This window comes from Colius striatus, chromosome 1, assembly GCF_028858725.1.
Source record: "Colius striatus isolate bColStr4 chromosome 1, bColStr4.1.hap1, whole genome shotgun sequence".
NCBI classification, from domain to species: Eukaryota; Metazoa; Chordata; class Aves; order Coliiformes; family Coliidae; genus Colius; species Colius striatus.
This window is the reverse complement of record NC_084759.1, coordinates 125,115,143-125,133,268: the sequence shown is the minus strand read 5'-3', so window position 1 is coordinate 125,133,268 and position 18,126 is coordinate 125,115,143. Positions and strand designations below refer to the sequence as shown.

At 38.2% G+C, this 18,126-nt stretch overlaps 1 protein-coding gene across 5 annotated transcripts in view; it reads right to left on the bottom strand.

Annotated features, from left to right (window-relative positions):
* Nucleotides 1-17,562, bottom strand: part of LOC104550417 (transient receptor potential cation channel subfamily V member 6) — a 32,953-nt gene extending 15,391 nt beyond the window's left edge. For 2 of the 5 annotated variants that reach the window (XM_062006681.1, XM_062006650.1), the window contains exons 1-7: nt 16,987-17,562; nt 7,260-7,357; nt 6,719-6,841; nt 6,213-6,353; nt 5,551-5,649; nt 5,167-5,342; nt 4,281-4,427 (exon numbers count right to left, since the gene is read on the bottom strand). In XM_062006681.1, the coding sequence (XP_061862665.1) occupies nt 4,281-4,427; nt 5,167-5,342; nt 5,551-5,649; nt 6,213-6,353; nt 6,719-6,841; nt 7,260-7,357; nt 16,987-17,117 (915 nt within the window). In that variant the 5' untranslated portion in view covers nt 17,118-17,562. Of the gene's footprint in view, nt 1-4,280; nt 4,428-5,166; nt 5,343-5,550; nt 5,650-6,212; nt 6,354-6,718; nt 6,842-7,259; nt 7,358-14,224; nt 14,298-16,986 lie in introns of all 5 variants that reach the window. The other 3 variants (XM_062006672.1, XM_062006659.1, XM_062006666.1) reach the window with 3 other exon arrangements.
* Nucleotides 17,563-18,126: the final 564 nt, after the last annotated feature.

Below are 18,126 nucleotides of genomic sequence, written 5' to 3'. Positions count from 1 at the left end.
ATTTTCTTAAATACCCTTATGATTGGTCTTGTTAATTTGCACACATGCATATAAAGGGTAAAGAAATGCAGTGAAATGTTATGGGAAAAAAAAAATCAAACATCTCTTCTTATGCCTCTGAGTGATTGATTTGCTGCTGAGATGACAACTGTAAAACTTGGAAAGATCAGCGTCATCCCAGTCTTTTTAACTGCTTAGGACAAGATGAAATTGCAGCTACATTAACTGTCTAATAAATGCCGTTACTTCTTCCTACAGATTTTGCTTCATCTTTGTCCTTAGAGCACCACTGCTACAAGTAACCCTATCACATACCTTCAGGCACCTAGTGGAAGTATCTTCATTAGTTATGTGGTTATCCTAACATAACCTTGTAGTCAATAAGGTCCTACAGATTGCCATTCAGTTCACCTGATCAAATCATCTATTCAGCTTCTGCTAGAAGACTGACAGAGTACAAGTATGACAAACAGGGTGTACTTTACACCTTGTTTATGAATTTGACACACACACTTTATTAAATGCTTCTAGACCTATTTTCTATTGGAATGTTTAGAGGACAACTGCAGTAAGCTAGATGGAGGCATAAGTCAAATTTTCATGAATGGATAACTTGTATTGCACTCTAGATGTCCTCCTTCTCTTGCTACATTGCCCTGTTTCCTGTAACTGAGTCAAAGACAGATTGAGTGAATTGCAAGGAGTATGTGTGTTTCAGTAAATGGACATGACTCTAACAGAACTCCTGAAAGGCCTAAAAATATTCTAAAGAATCAAATCTAAGTGAGCTATATTGAACCTACCTAGATAGTCTTAGGTGTTCTGTTTTCTGTAGAAGTCAGTGTTCTAGAATTCTTCACATAGGAGAGCAAATTTCCTCTTTGAAAGGATTCTATAAGTTTGAAGTGTACTATAACCTTCCTTTAGCTTAGTTCGTGTCTATTTTTTTTCCACTTTTCATCCACTTAAGGGTCAGAAAACATGTCTTAGTACCTATTTGTGTGTGCATACCCCTTCATGCAAGAGAATCCTGCTTCCGATTGGGGTCTAAAGGTGCTTGTCTGAACCAATACTGGACTGGGAGAAGGACGATAGAATGGGATGACACATAGCATTCTTCTAGAGGAGACAGAAAACATTTCGGGCCAAACATACCAAATCCAAAGAAGAATTGCTAGTTATGCATGCAAAATTGCAACTCCTCATATTTAAGAGTATTCTGGAAAACACATCGTAATATCTCATGGTTTTGGGGGACATCTTAACCTCTGAAATTAGGAGTCTTGGATCTGCGTGCAGTATATATTTTGAGATAAGACAGAGGCATGATATTCTTTATTTTAGTATTATGGTTTACACTTCTGGACAACTTCTAAGGTTGTTCTACTTTTTTGACACAAGTCTGCTTTCACCTGAATTTCTATATGTACCACCACACATAGAAATGTAGAGGATTTTAAATAAAAGCAAACAGTAGTTTCATAGACTTCTTCCACACTGTGCAGAACTCTCCAGTAGCTGAAATTTTGTTAGAGAAGTTTTGCCTAAAATTTTGATAGGAGGAAACAATACACGATGGGTAGAATTTACCAATTACAGTGTTTTCTGATTAATTTCCTATCCTACTAGTATTATTTAAGATTATTACAATTGACAGGATAGCGTACCTTGGAAGTCTTAAGAAGACTGCCAAGGCTGTCTATACTTGCTATTACATTCTGATATTTTTATCTTAGTAATCCCTTTACAAGTTCTTGAGTGTACAGCAGAGATAATTTGTTCACTTTAAGTCTTAACTTGGACAGAAGATGTCATTAAATGAAGGCAATAATAACAATGAGTAGTTTTAAAATGCACTCCAGTCTAGGAATTCTGAACATAGTTGTGTCTCACAGGGACATTGTGAGAGTTCATCAGTATCACAGTTATAGAAAGCTGCTTGCTAGAGCTACTATAGAGGTACTTGTTACAGATATCTCTGAGCCTGTTGAATGAGTGAGATATTTAATCACAGAATCACAGAACAGTAGGGACTGGAAGGGACCTCTAGAGATCGTCTAGTCCAACCCCCCTGCTAAAGCAGGTCCACTTAGATCAGGTTGCAGAGGAAAATGTCCCGGTGGATTTTGAAAACCTTCAGAGAAGGAAACTTCACACCTTCTCTGGGCAGACCATTCCAGTGCTACCTCACCTCTACAGTGAAATACTTTTTCCTTAAGTGGAACTTTTGTGTTCCAGCTGTTACCCATTACTGCTAGTCCTATCACTGAAAAAAATGTTGCCCCATCCTCTTGATATACATCTTTTAAATACTTGTAAGCTTTAATGAGGTCTCCTCTCAATCTCCTCCAAGCTGAACAGTTCTAGGTACCCCAGCCTTTCCTCATAACAAAGATGCTGCAGTCCTCTGATCATCTTGGTGGTCTTGCGCCCGTCTCTCTTGAGCTGGGGAGCCCAAAACCAGACACAGTAGTCCAGATGAGGCCTCACCTGTGCAGAAAAGAGTGGGAGAAGAACCTCCCTCAAATTCTTCTTGATGCATCGTAGAATGCCATTGGCCTTCTTGGCCACGAAGGCACATTGCTGGCTCATGGTTAGTTTGTTATCAATCAGAACTCCCAGGTTCTGCAGAGCTGCTCTCCAGTAGGTCAATCACCAGCCGTACTGGTGCATGGGGTTGTTCCTTCTCAGCTGCAGGACTCTGCACTTGTCCTTGTTGAAACTTCTGAGGCTCCTCTCTGCCCAACTCTCAAGCCAGTTGAGATCTCACTGAATGGCAGTACAGTTTTCTGATGAATCATCAGTGAACTTGCTGAGGGTACACTCTGTCCCCTCATCCAGACCATTGATGAAGATGTTGAATAACACTGGCCACAGAACTGACCCCTGTGGAACCCTGCTGGCCACAGGCTTTCAATTTGACTCAGCTCTGTTGATCATCACCCTCTGGGTTCTGTCATTCAGCCAGTTCTTGATCCACCACATTGTCTACTAATCCAACCCACACTGCCTGAACTTGCCTATGAGGATATTATCAGAGATGGTGTCAAAAGCCTTGCTGAAGTCAAGCTAGATGACATCTGCTGCTCTCCCCTCATCTAGCCAGCCAATTATTTCCTTATAGAGGGCTATCAGTTTGGTCAAAGAGAATTTCCCCTTGATGAGTCTGTTTTGAGATCCTCAACAACCAACTTTTCCTTTGTGTATACTGAGATAACATCCAGGATGAGTTGTTCCACCACCTTTCCAGGGATGGAGGTGAGGCTGACTGGCCTGCAGTTTCCTGGGACATCCTTCCTGCCCTTTTTGAAGACTGGAGTGACATTGATCTTTCTGTAGTCCTCAGGCACTTCAGCTGTGCTCCCAGTCATTTGCAAATGATGGAGAACCGCTTAGCAATAACATCAGCCAGCTCCCTCAGCACTTGTGGGTGCATCCCATCAAGTCCCATAGATTGATGAGTGTCAACCTTGCCCAACATGTCTTGAACCTCATCCACCACAGGAAAGTCTTCCATTCTCCAAACTGTCTCACTGTTCTCCAGGGGCTGGGCTTCCCCAGGGCTGGCCTTGGCAGTGAAGACTGAGGCAAAGAAGGCATTCAGTAGGTCCTCCTTCTCTGCCTCCTCCATCATCAGGACACCCTCTTTGTTCATCAGTGAGTTCACATTCTCCCTAATCTTTCTTTTGCTGCTGATGTATTAGAAAAAGTCCTTCTTGTTTTCCTTTACTTTTTGGTTTCATCCCTGCATCCTTTGGTGATGTTCCTATACTCTTCCCAAGCAATCAGGGCCTTTTCCCACCATACATAGATTTTATTCTTCTCATTGAGTGGTTCCAGTAGATCCTTTTTCATCCATGTAGGCCTTTTGCCTCTTTTTCCTGATAATATACTTGTGGGGACACACCGATCTTGGGCTTGGAGGAAGTGTCACTTGAAGATTGACCAGCTTTCTTAGGCACTCCTACCATCTAGAATCCTAGCCCATGACAGTCTTCCAAGCAGATAATCAATCACACAATGTCATTTCCTGTAATTTGCTCATACTAAGTTCTTTCAATTATCTGAAAGTTACACACCTCAGGAGAAACAGTATATAAAACATCAGATGTAGCCAGATCACTAACAAGCTGCTATATTTCATGTATTCCCTGCAGCACATGGTACAAAGTCTGTGCTCTGTGGTTTATATTAAAGAACTTTAACCTTCAAACTTATCATTCTTCTCTTTTTATAGTCACCCAGTTCTACACATAGAAGGCATGTGGTGTCCACAGTACCTCTCTCTTCTTGGTTGAGACAATGAGCTCAAGGAAGGACTGATCTTCAGCCCAGGAATCAATTTCTGTGAGATCATAGAGCACAGTTGTCAAGGGACCAAAGGACCAGAGATTGTGCTTCCGCTTCTGCATAAGGTATTGAAACATCTGAGGAGAAAAGAAGGGGTCAAGGATATCAGCAGCTTTCCAGCATGATAGTTGCTATAGTTCTCATATCTTTCAGAAAAAATTACAGCAGGATAAGAAGTGGAAGAACTTTTTCTGATTCCCATTTAATTATTAGCTTATATCTGAGGTTAAGGATGAGTGATTTTTACTGTAATCAAACTGCTAAAATTATTTGGATGTTACATAGCTTTACGATGGGTTTAATATGGAATTACATGTGGATTAGGGAAAAAAATCCTTTTATACTCTTGTACAAGTTATCAGGAAAGTTGTGTGGCAAGGGAAAGAATCTTCTCCTTTGTGGATCTACAGAAGAAACATTAACCATCTTTTTTTGTTAAAGGGAAGGATGGGAGTTTGCAGTAAATTTTGAGGTTTTGTCTATGAAAAAATGTCTATGGATACCTGAAGAAGTTTCCCATGTGTCATATTTAGGATAATGAAATCTGGACAACAAAGATGATAATTTCAGTCAGACTTTCAAAAGATTACTTGGGATGGGTCTTTCTGTTACACCTGTTTAAGTGAAATGCTTCAAAAATTGGGTCAAAAGATCTAGTCTCTAAGCACTCATTTCTTCCATTAGGATAAAGACATTTCTTGTAACACGTATCTTCTACACCCTAAGAACATGCACAAACTGCCTTGGTGTGTGTTATGTTATTTCAAATTCTCTCTTTTTCTTTTGTATGGAGGCAAGCATGTCACACAAACTCACCACAGTGTTGCCCTCAGTTCCAGCCAGTTTGAATGGAGTAAGCCCCTCATTGTTAGGAATCAATTCAAGCGATCCTGGTCCTTCTTTGTTCCTGTCATAGGAAAGTATCAGGCTGTACATGTGGCAAGCAAACGTCTTATTAGGTTGGTGAACGAGGATGTGAAGAACAGTGTTACCTATGAAGGAAGCAGACTAGATGAAGTATGTGTAACAGCCCAGTCCTGTGAAAAGACTCGCAATTGACTGATGGCTTTAATTTTCCTCACATCCCTCATCTCATAGTATTTGCAATGAGAGAAAAACATGTATGTGCACAGATGACAGAGCATGATTTAAAGTGTTCAGAAATACTATGTGTAATTCATTAGACCCCACAGCACATACCCAGATAATCTTGAGCTCTGATGTCAGCTCCATTTTCAATGAGCAACCGTACAATTTCCTCATTTCCCACACAGGCAGCAAATGATAAAACATGCTCTCCTGCAAAGAAAGGAATGGAGAGAAACAGCATGAAGACCCCAGGAGGCAGGAGAGGTTGAAGCATGCAGAGGGAAAACCATTCATGCTATAAAGCAGAGGATATGAAAGGAAGAACTACTTCAGGTAACTTGTAAATTTCCAGACCCTCTCCTCATCCTACTCAGAAAGGAAAAGAAGACCTTCCCCACATAACCCTAAAAGGAAGAAGTATTCTTTTCAGGACATTATCTTCATAAGAAGATTGACAAGTAAGTTGCAGTATGTGCTCCTAGGAAGAAATTAAATTATAATTTTACTGCAGGATATATGTGTGCATATATGCAAATATATTAAACGTGTACGGTTTATATATTTGTATTTCTGTAGTATGTACATATTCAAAAGGAGTCTACTGTCTGCTAAAATGTGTGTCATCTGCTAAAAGTGTCATCTGACTGATGACACATGGAGACAGGAGCCTCTGCTTATCTGTTTAAATGGGAACTAGAGGAAGCCTCCCTTATATTCCCTCATCACTCTGCTGGTTCCATCCTCTAGCAGAAAGGGAAAAAATAAAGCTGTACCAAAATAGAGAAGATTCTGGGAGCTGCGTCTGAAGAAGTGCCCAGTGGCCCGTGCTGTACAGGCATTGGCCCCTCTCTTGAGTAAAGCCTTCACCAAAGCGATGTTCTGGTTCACTGCTGCAATGTGGAGAGCTGTCTGCCCTGTAAGACACAGAAACAAAACCATACCTTCCAAGAAAACAGCTTCAGGCTGATCAGTAGCCTGTAGTTCATGTTTCAGTCACGGTAAGTTTAAGTTTTTGGGACTGCATGTATAACGGCTATATGATTTAGCTTTGAAGTTATCCTTGTTATGTGCAGAGAGTTGAACTACAGGTTTTCCAGAAGTCTCATTCCTTTTATTAATTCATGAACATTGACTTTACAACCCACCAAAAAAAACAATTGGATGCACTTAGCAATATATTGAACTAGGAACAGTATAAGCCACTTTCCTAAATGTACTGATAGTGCTTCCTCTCTCCCCTGATAAGAATCCTACCCATCCCCTTTCCTTGAGATGTCACCTTCATAGAGATCTGATGTCATCCTCTCATTGATGAGGTCAGGAGCTGCTTCCATCAGAGTCACTGCTGCTTCCACGTTATCATACAAAGTAGCTACATGAAGGGCAGTCTCTCCCACTGCACCTAGAAACAGTAGGAGAGGAATGTGAGTAATTTAGACATTCATCTGTATGAGACAAAAGCAGAAATTTATCTATTGTGTGTGTTCCTCCCTTGAGTACTGCCAGGCGCTGCTTCATTATATGACATGGTAACAGGCACATAACTATATAGTCTCTATCCTTCTCTCCATCAAAATCTAAAAGCTGAACAGAAACTTCAGATGTTTGTAAGTGACAGCACACTCAGGCATGAAGTGAATGAGCACACAGCCCTTCCACTGACCACCTTCCACAGTAAACTCTGTTGCAAAGCTGCAGACATAAAAGTTAAGTAGTTGGTCTGCTAATACAAATGTTTAACAAACTAGTAAACACACTGTTATCTTGTGGCAGGATATCTGCTTCCACAGAAGACCATTTGTCACAAATAATTGAGTTACCTCTCTGATATATATCACATGTTCTGTCAGTGAGAAGTTTCCTAATGGCTGGGAGATTGTTCTCTTTGGCAGCCTGAAGGAGTGGGGATTCCCAGATCCTGTAGTCAAGAAAAAGTGTCTGGTAAGGGTTAGCATGGCCTTTTGCACTGAAAGACTGGTAATGAATAGCTAACAGCTCTATTTTTGGGGGCAGAGGGCTAAGAAAAAGAAGCAGCAAAACCAGATAAGTTCAATGCTATAAACCTAGATAGTTCATCATCTTTTGACTTATTGATGCTCAACCATTTGGGGGCAGCAGAGGGAAACATAGAAGAAACAAACAAACGGAATGTTTTGGTCTCTATAGCCTACATTTTGAGGCACAGAAGATAACAAACAACGGGTCATTTGATATCCCTCCAGTGAGTAGATTAGTTACCTCAGGAGCCAGAAAAAGCTAGTAGATTTTTACACTTCCATAATGGATGAAAAAAAAAAAAGTACAAACAAGAAATATCCCTGTGTTATAGCAACATTTCATATGATATGATTAAAAGAATGAGCTCAGAAATGTAGTTCCTCATCATGCAAAGTTATGATGAAAAATTTGAAGGCTTAACTACACTGGTTTTTTTTTTCCAATGCTGAGAAAATCGAGGAACTTGAGAACTGAAATGTATGCCTGTCCTGGGAAAGCATATGCCATCAAATGAGTTCCAGACTGAAGAATGCCCTGGAGTTTTTCATGAAATACTGGCTTGTTTCAGTAGATCCTTCAGGGCTAATGAAGAATTTACAAGTAGAGCCACCAAACTTCACTACAGCAAAGTCCTTTGATGCAAACAGCAGGTCAAGGGAGGCGATCCTCCCCCTCAGCTTTGAAAACCATACAGTCCTGTGCCCAGTTCTAGGATCCTCAATACAAAAGGCATATGGAGCTACTGGAGAGAGTTCAGCAAAGGGCTGCAAAGGTGATTATGGGACTAGAGCATCCCTCATGCAAGGAAAGGCAAAGAGGACTGGGACAGTTTGGCTTGGAAAAGAGAAAGCTCAGGATCTATATGAACAAGTACCTGAAGGGAGGGTGCAAAGAGTTAACTGCAGTGCCTGTTTGTTTAGCATACAAATAAGCTTTGCCAGTGTTCAAAATAATGAGTTAGCCACACAAAAATAATAAAAAATTAGAACAACATCTACTAATTTGAGGCAAATATTTATATTATCCTCAAATATTTTTAGATTTATCTTTTGATTAATAAAAACTGTTTTGTCATTGCCTTTTTTATTTTTGTTTTTATACAAATAAAGAATTCTAAATAGCCTAAATTCATCAGCTAAAGATTTAAGAGGAAGGAAGAAAGACCCCCAAACCCAAAGGAACAGTCCACATCTCATGAATTTTTAGTATGAAATAGAAAGGTATTCCTCTCTCCAAATAGGGTAAGTTCCATTTTAGATCTCTTTTCAGATGCAATTTTTGTGCTTTTATCTCACCTTTGCTTTCTTGTTGTAGTATAGGTGTTTAATTTGTTCTTAATTATCTTGCATGGATCAGATCAAGTTGTAATGTGTGATATGGAGTAAGTCTAAGGAACACAGTAGAACAATGACAAATTCAAGCTGATATGACCTAGATGAAAAGCCCTCCTTCATTTTCCTACCAGTCCCTGTCAATCCTTTTACCACAATCTAAAAGCCATCAATAGACTGGATGTCAGTCTCACACACACACACAAAGCATACATCTGGAAACACGTTCAATTCTTTCTCATTTCCAAAGTTCTTCCTTATATTCTTGTATTATTTATCTACAAGATTTTGGGGATACAGTTTATAGAGCAAATACTATTTAAAGCAATAGCTGTTTTGCATTTAGTGATAACATGGATTTTAGTACACATTACCTATTGACTCTATTATAAACCACATGAAAACCCACACCAGGGAGACAGAAAGAATATAAATGGCTCAAGTTGTTTTCTCAGAACTTGTGCTTATTAGGTATAAGGTAATTTAACAGAAAAACAATAGAAAAGCAGGCAACATCCATTCTGTGTCTTACAGAAAGATGTATTTCATGATTTAAATTATTCTTTTATGAACATTAGAATCTTGAAGCAAATCCACCCCCCAGACTTCATACACCATCCTCTCTGGAGTTAGTCCACCTGACATGTGTGGGTTCTGCACACCTTTACAGCAGAAAGATTCTGACACATTTGAGAGAGCTTGGGGAATAAAGCAAAACAAAAGTATCAGAATTACACAGATAAATAGGAATAATTTGAATAACTGAAAAATCAATGGGCATGGGCTACAAGTAGTAAAAACCATAAGTGAACGTTATAGTTATCATCCCATAAAAGGAGCACTGCCTGTCATCAACAGCATCCCTATCTAAGTCATTAGAAACTAGACTAAAAAGATGATGAAGAACAGAGGAGAAATAGAAACAAAATATTAAGAAACATCCTGAACAAACCATCCTGGGGTATTTTTATGTATCCTTCAAACTCTTAGCCTCACTACTTTGGGATGTATTTCTTCTTTAGCTTACTCATATGTCTGTCGCATTAGTTGCTACTTAAAAGATGATTTGATGAGAACCTTGCATCTGTGATCTGACAGATAGTAACAAAATAAAGAAGCACACTGAGCAAAAGTTGTAAGATTTAATACCAGTGAAGCAACCTTGCCACCTCTGACATTATTTTGACTGAGAAAGACTGTGTTTTTTGAGAAGCAGGAAGTGGGAAGGAGGTGGGGTTTCAACAGCATAAACAATACTACAATTAATATGTTGATGCTTTATTGGGTAGGTCTTTATCCTTCAAATGACCTCAGAGAGGAGGAAGGATTGGTCAGGAGACAGTGTGGGAGGACATAAACGTAATACCTTTCTCACAAAATTCTCCAAAGCCCTTGTAAACAACTAATTAAATTATGAGCCTGCTAAGAGGGAGACACCTAGTAACTACTACGCTCAGTTTTCAGAAATTTAGACAAAATTGTCAAACCTTTCTACTTACTGTAGCAACCTCAAACTGAACTCAAGGAACCAGAGATACCAAAGGTTCATGACTTATATGTTTACACCATATGCTTTTACTCTCATTCAATTTTCTGTTTCATAATTGGGAAAATATTTTACTGTCATTTAAAACATGCCATTATAATTATCAACTCATTTGTAATACATTACAGCAATGTGGTGATCATATAAATGACAAGTACCAGGTAAGGCAAATTCACTTTAAAAAAACCCCACATTGAATCTAGAACCTTTGAAACAGTTTGATTTTTGCATATTTAACCAATTTCCCTCCTGATCCATCAAACACAACATTAATTTTACATTTTACAAGTCTAGTTCCTGTAAAGCAGCATCAGGTAAAATCTGTAACTTAGTCTCTTAATAGAGCTGCCTATAGTAGTTTCCATAAAGTACCATTATGTCATTGGATGGAGAGAGTGGCTTTCAGAAACTGAATCAGCAGAGACCTATTTAGGTACTCTGAGAAAATAGTTCAGCACATGTAAGTTAAGCTTCTGTCCTAAATCGTTCTCTTTAGCTATCAAGTCAAGGGTCACTAAGTTATCCCTCTAAGTCTGTAACACTAGGCAGTACTTATGTTGCCTTGTAAGATCAGTTTAGGATAAGCACAGCTATATAGCTAATGAGTGGTTCTGATGGATAATGAAAACCTAGAAGTGCTCCTGGGGTCTTCTTACTGAGCTAAGGAATGTAACTCGGTCAAGGCACTAAGACTTGGTCCTGTATTGTTCTCAGTCAGTTTTCTTAGCAGATGATTGAATGATATGCTTAGGAAATTGTGAGTTGTTTTTCAGTGTAGGTGAGGACAAAATCAGGAACACCCAAAAATCCATTGTGAAACAAAGAGAAGACAGAATGTAGGTCAGATTCTGACTGAGGGAGTCATGCAAAATAGTTTTAAACAAGGTTAAGGATTTCACAAGCACTTTCTGCTAGTAATATGTATCCTTTTGAATTTCCATCGTCTTAAGCACTTCTTTTGGAGTGCATCCTGATATCATGAAGAAATAAAGAATGTAAGGACAGGTCCATAAGTCTTAATTCTGTATAAAGAGGAGAATTCAGATTTATAGGGTTATTTTGGAAAAACAACAAGGAAATATGTTGAATATGTGAGCTGTCTGAAAAACAATTGATCTGCAACTTCTTTTTCAAGACAGAGCTTACCAGACATGCAACATATCATCTCTTTCCTCTTCTTTCCTTCCCTTCTCAGATTCTGTGTCATTCACTGTATGAGATCTATTATTTGGTCCAGTTTAAGTTTGGCATCTGATAGCTTCATGTTTTATCCTCATAGCTATGTCAGTTATAGAATCACAGAATCATTGAGGTTGGAAAACACCTTTAAGATCATTGAGTAAGATCACTAACCTCACACTGCCAAGCCAATCACTAAACTAAACCATATCCTTCAGCAACTCATCTATTTGTCTTTTGAATATCTCCAGTGATGGTGACTCCATCACCTCCCTGGGCAGCTTATTACAATGCTTAACAACTCTCTTGATAAATAAATTCTTCCTAATGTCCAATCTAAACCTCCCCTGGCACAACTTGAGCTCATTTCCTCATGTCCTGTTGTTCATTACTGGAGAAAAGAGATTGATCCCCACTTCCCTACAACTCCCTTTCAAGCAGTTGTAGAGAGTGTTCATATCTCCTCTCAGCCTCCTCTACTGTAGGTTAAACATCCCCAGCTCTCTCAGCTGCTTCTCATAAGAGTTGCAGTCCAGATGCTTCAACATCTTTGTTGCTACTGAGGGTCTAAAGCAATTCTTTCTGAGTGATAAATTAATGTTATTTCAGCTTTCTTTTCTTTCCCTGTTGTGGTTCTCAGCATATCTATGATCAATACCTCCTCATGAAATTGCCAAAGGAGATTCATCTTTTCTCTTCCTTCTGCTGTTACCTTTATGTAAATGTGTGCAAGACTTCAGGAGAGGAGTGCTCAGAGGATGCTAACAAAAAGAGGAGCAATGCAATCATCTAACAAGATGCTAACGAATGAGTTAGGAACTAATAGCACAAAGTGAAAAGGAGTCAGATAATAGGGGTTTAGACAACCAATGGGGTCAGCAAATTTCTTCAGTACTGACAAGACTCAACAAATTAACTGGAACCTCTGGTGCATGTATGTCAAAGCCCCTTCATCTGACATTAAAAACAGCTTCTCTGGAAATAAATAAGTTACTAATTGCTGATGCTACTAGACAAGAAACTGATAGGGAAGGCTTATCCCTTCAGATATTTAGCTGTGTACCAGACTAAGCAATAGAAATCTTGCACAGTCGCTTCCAGCAGGGTGATTTCCTTCCATTAATCTTTTTATAAATTCTGCATCTGAAACTTGTAAGGATAATCTCATGCTAGAACTGGATTAGCAATTAATCGTGTATTAGTTATTTTAATTATCACTGAGTTATTAATAAAACAAAGCTATTATCTGAAGCATAACTTCATCCTGCATCAAAACTTCTACCCTCTTCAATAGAGATTTTCTTACAGTTTTATTTTCTTACCTTGTGTCTAATTAATTTTCTCTAACTACTTGTTTAATTTAGGGCCTTTTTTTTCAGAGTGCAAATTTCATGTTTACTTCTTTACAAGGAAACTTATAGCAAATTTTAAGAAGGCAAATGGCTTCCTAAATTTATGAGCCTAAGCCACATTTTAGGTTCTGAGGTCAGATGTGTAAATGTCTGTACATTGTTGGGGTAATATGAGTTCTGGAGAACCTTTACACTTGTGAAATTAAGGAAGCTTGTTTTCCATTATTAGACTCAAAAATTCCATTAGGATGAAGATATAACAGCATTAAAAAAATAATAAAAAATGCTGCCAGTGATGAATTTGATATATTTTACATGCAGCATTAGTTTCCAACAGGCTGTTCTTTGCATCTTAACTTCTCAGAAGCCCTGTTATGGAAACGTATTACCAATGAGGTGGTTGAACTTGGACATGGCATCTTTATGTCACCATCATCTTTAGGAGAAAAGGAACCAGTTAATACTGACAGGCATTGTAGATTTTAAGACAGGACAGTCTTAGGTTAATTTGTGCGCTGAAAACTCTGTAATGTTGTTTAGACAAATGAACAGCAAAACTATGGTACCTGCCTCATTCCTTACCAGCTTGAGAAATACTTGCATAGAAGCTGAAGGCTTTTTGTGTCCCTCTACAACTTTTAAGCAATTTCACTTACTAGCATTAGGCTGAGCTACCTTTTATTTGTGCCATGTTTATTTTCCTGATAATCAAAGCACTTCACTACTATGTCTGTGAGACTAAAGAGCTACAAAAAAGTGTGGAAACTGAAGGGGATGTCAATTTTTTATTCCAACATGTTTGGAATAACCATAGCTTTCTGCAAGTCATACATATTGTGCCCTGCACCTCTAACACATTATTTTTCATAACACAGGTTTATACAGTTAATTGATGTGTCAGAATGCTTTCTTTTTTTTTTTTTTTTCCAGTGTACCACACAAGTTAAATATTTAATTGTCATTAGAATGATGAAGCTTCAGAGCATCTCATGAAGGCCAGGTAATATCCCTAACCCCCAAACAGCAGCTCTGAGTGAAAAGAATATTTGTCAATCAAAGTTATAAAGACAGGCAATAGCTGAAATAAAAATATAACATAATTGTCCTGGGTTCATGGACTTAATTGCTGTAATTTATTTATTGTTTCTTTTTAATGAACAATGCAATTCTCATATGGTGGTATTTCTAAAATTACATGCTAGGGAGATTTTGTTGACATTTCCTTAGAACCTCTTATACTAAAAGCTAGACCAAAAAAAAAATAAATCAAGCAATGGATCTCATAATTTCTAGAAGATCTATTAGACTGTGACAGGCACATCATTCCACTTCACCTCTTACCAGGCCTGAATTTTCATAAGTATTTATCTTTTTATTACCTTTATGACCTATGTTGGGTTTCCATGTCCATGTGCTCCAGGCTACATAGATCACAGTTACTCAGAGGTAACACTAGAAAGGACATATGAGATGTGATCACTGTATCTGAAACTCCACACTGAGCTACAGGCTGTTTAAAAAGAAGAGCCTTGAACAAAAAGAAACCAGCAGATTAAGGCAAAATAAATTCAAAGTTGTCTTCAATATTAGAAGATTGTATCAAATTTCCTGAACTGGGATATCCCTTTGGGAATTGTTATACAGTGTAGGATTAAGGCAAATAAATCCCTCACTATAGATAATGCTGAGATCAGCTGTCAATAAGATTCACAGAACTATTTTACATGAAGAAAGAGGATGAACAGCAATTTCAGTGAAGGTTAGAAGTACCAAACCAGTTAGCTTTCAGATATTATCATCACCAGTTGTAGGACAGGAAAAAACACTGATCTCTTGCAGACGTTCTGTGTGCAGTCAGAGTATACTTATTAAATAGTAACATATTTACCACTATCTCTCAATAAGGTAATTGTAGAATTTAATTGCTGCTTTTTAGTGTATATATTTCAGTACCATTAGCACTAAGAAGAATTCAAGCTGGAGCCACAACACTAAGATTCCAGATCAAAATAACAAAATGAAGTAAAAGACGTCTCAGCTTGTAACAGTTTTTCCACAAAAGCAAAGGCTTTATAAAAGTAGTTCCCATAAACAAGTCACCACAGAAGGTTTCCTGTTGTGTTTTTCTGTCTCTACATAATTAGGAATACAAAGGCAATAGATCTGATTCCAGTCCACTGCAAATAGTTCATGTTCTTTCTCCTCAACATTTGAGCATCTCTGGCGACAAGAAAGGAAACAATGCGATAATAAGAGGAAGAAATCGTTCTGTCCATCTTTAGGAAGAGTATCCACATATTGGCACCATGTAATTTCTGATCAAATAGCAGAAGGCTCATTTATGTTGGGTGAAAGCAGTAGGAAACATTCAGAATGAAAAATGGAAGGGGACAATTGTGCCCCCTTGCAACCCTGATGTCATGGACGACGACATTGCATGTACTACATATGTTGTTACAAGGAGTTGTATAAAGAAATGTTAGTTTTGGGGACCACTGGGGTTACACTATAGTGATCTGAGAGAAGTTTATGAAGAAAACTTTATATGCCTGATAGATTTTCTATTTTTTCTCTATCAGTAACAATATACAAGATGTTCATGGGCCTGCAGAACATGATTAATGAGTATTGTATTGTCAAGCAAAGAGAATGTTGAATGGCAGTCTAATAGCAGCCTATGTGGAAGGAAGTAACAAAAAGGAAGGGGCCAAACACTTTTCTGTAACACCATATGGTAAAACAAGGGGCTACAGCAAATAATGATTTTGAAGGTTCAGGTTGAACATATGGAAAAAAAACCCCTTTCATTAGGAAGTTACTAAAACTCTGTAACACGTACCTAGATACGATGTCCTGGGAGACTTTCAACACCAAATCAGACAAAAATAAAGCAATGTATTTTGTTGCTGGCAGTAGTCCAGCTTGAAGTTAAAAGTTAGAGACCTCCAGAGGTCCCTTTCACATCTCTATGGCTTAAAAAAATGTGAAGATAATGTTACATTATAAAAATCTTAATATATATTTTTTTTATTTTGCACTCATTCATTTGGATGTCACAGAATTTGTGGATAACTTATTTTTCAGTTATCTGTGATAGTTTTTATAAACAAACACAAAACTAAACACTTGAACATTTTATGGAGACGCTATTGTTCCTACTGTCTCTCCCATTTTAAGCATATATAAGTCCAGCTCCTCTGAAGTAAAACAGTTTTTGTTACTTGGTCGGAAGTTCATGGTATATCTAAGTTCTTTCCCTAATGACAGATATGTGTATCTGTCCCTCTCAAGGTACTATCCTACTCATTTTATACACATATATGTGTATACATACACACATATATATTGATAGAATGATTTTGTCCCTCACAGCCACCCTTTTTTGTCCCCAGAGGTGTTCAGAGTTTTTTGAGGGAAAACACTCTCCAAATTTTATAACAGATTGGGAACAACTTGTATTTTGAGTACTACAGCATTTGTGCATGCAAGCAGCAATGAAAAACACATTTAGTTTGATTTCCATAAATACTCCTGCACAGCAGTAACAAACAGCCTTCATTCAGCATTCACATGTGAAGGCACGCGCAATTTTCTTGATAAGATAAAGTTTAAGTGGAGTCACTGTACATATTGACACTTGGGCCAGCAGGACACCAGCAGTTCAGTCCTGGAAGTTCTGACAATACTAAATACTAAGTTCTGACAAGACTAAGTCCACTCTTTCCTCCAGTAAAGGCAACTTTTTAAGAGACAGAAAGCAGAATCCTTGCAAAAAAGACATTATTTCAGCTGACAGCAGCATATGCATCACACACATTCCTAGTAAGAATTTATATAAACAAACAAACCCTCATGCATTTTCTTGTGAGCTTTACCAATGAAGTAGTTATTAATCTGTGATTGAAGTCCTGCAGTCAGGGTAATTCAATTGCAACCTAGTAAACCCACCTGTGAAAGCAGATAAGATTGGAACTCCAGAAACATTCCACCTTGAAAGAAGAAATCTGATAAAGAAAAGTGCTCCAGGGTTGTTTAAAGTTTATCTACTGACAAAACAAAGCCTAAGGGAAAAGAGTGAGAATCAGCTACAAGGAGAGAGTAGCATAAGAAAGGGAAGACAGAAGGCTGAAATGCACTGTACCTTTTTTGCTGTAGTAAGTAGGTTTCATCCAGATGTTTATCCCATGATTTTTTGCCTTGCAACTTCTGACTTAGTACATTCCAAATCCGGAAATAAAAGGGCATACTGTCCCCGAATAAAGGTACCCCCATATCACACCCCTTTTTCTCTCTTCAGGAGCTATCTGAAAGCCAGCAATCCCTACTTAGAAAAAAAGTCAGGGAAGGCTCACTACAAGCCAGCACTCCTACGTCCTCAGCCTGTTACTTACAGAGGAGACTGTCCATCAGCTGTGTCAGGTGATCAAAGTACATGTAAAAACACAAAATAAAATCACTTGTCCCTAGCAAGTGACCATACCTTGAGCCTCATCAAGTACTTAGTTTCCAAAATAGCCCAACCCAAAGGTGTGTCTGATTTAGAAGTAGCTGGCCAGCAGCCTACCCCTCTCAAAGACCCTATACAGCACTGAAGAATTCATACAGCATCAATGTCCTAGGCTTTTTTTTCTGAAGTCTAGAATCGTCCTCCTTGTGTACTTCTGAATTCCTCTGGAAGGCAACATGTAAGCAATTTTGAAATAGATGGCTGAACAAGTCAGGCAAAACACCTTTGAGGTGAGTGAACATGTGGGGACGTGCCCTAAAAGACAGTGCTCTGAGAAGGCAGTATACCTCCCACCCCAGCTGTCTGCAAATCCCATTAAAGAAATTATCATTATAGACTCCACCTTCTCTGCATTAAACAAAATCACTCTACTGAGTAGGAAGAGTTTATATTGATTAACGTGAGCTTTATGTATTTTGTTTTTTTAAAATGTTTTGTGTCTCCTTGTTTCTTTAGATTTTTTCACATTTATTCCAGAAAAGTTTATATAGGAAAGGGGTGAAAAATTAACAAAAAATAGGTTTTTTGTATAGAAAAACATCATCAAGGTCTTGGAGTGTGTTTGCAAAGCAGTGGATAAAATATCAAAATGAAAAGACATCCTTCTTCTTGTGAAGAAACTGGAAGCTAAGTAGGAGGGGGGAAAAAATAATAAAGGAAATTACCTCCAACAACAAAAGCTACTAGTCTGTGATCTTCTTTCCTTAAAGATATATCCATATATCCTTGCATCCTGAATCAACAGAAATGTCCATTCTTACTCTTGCTGTAGTG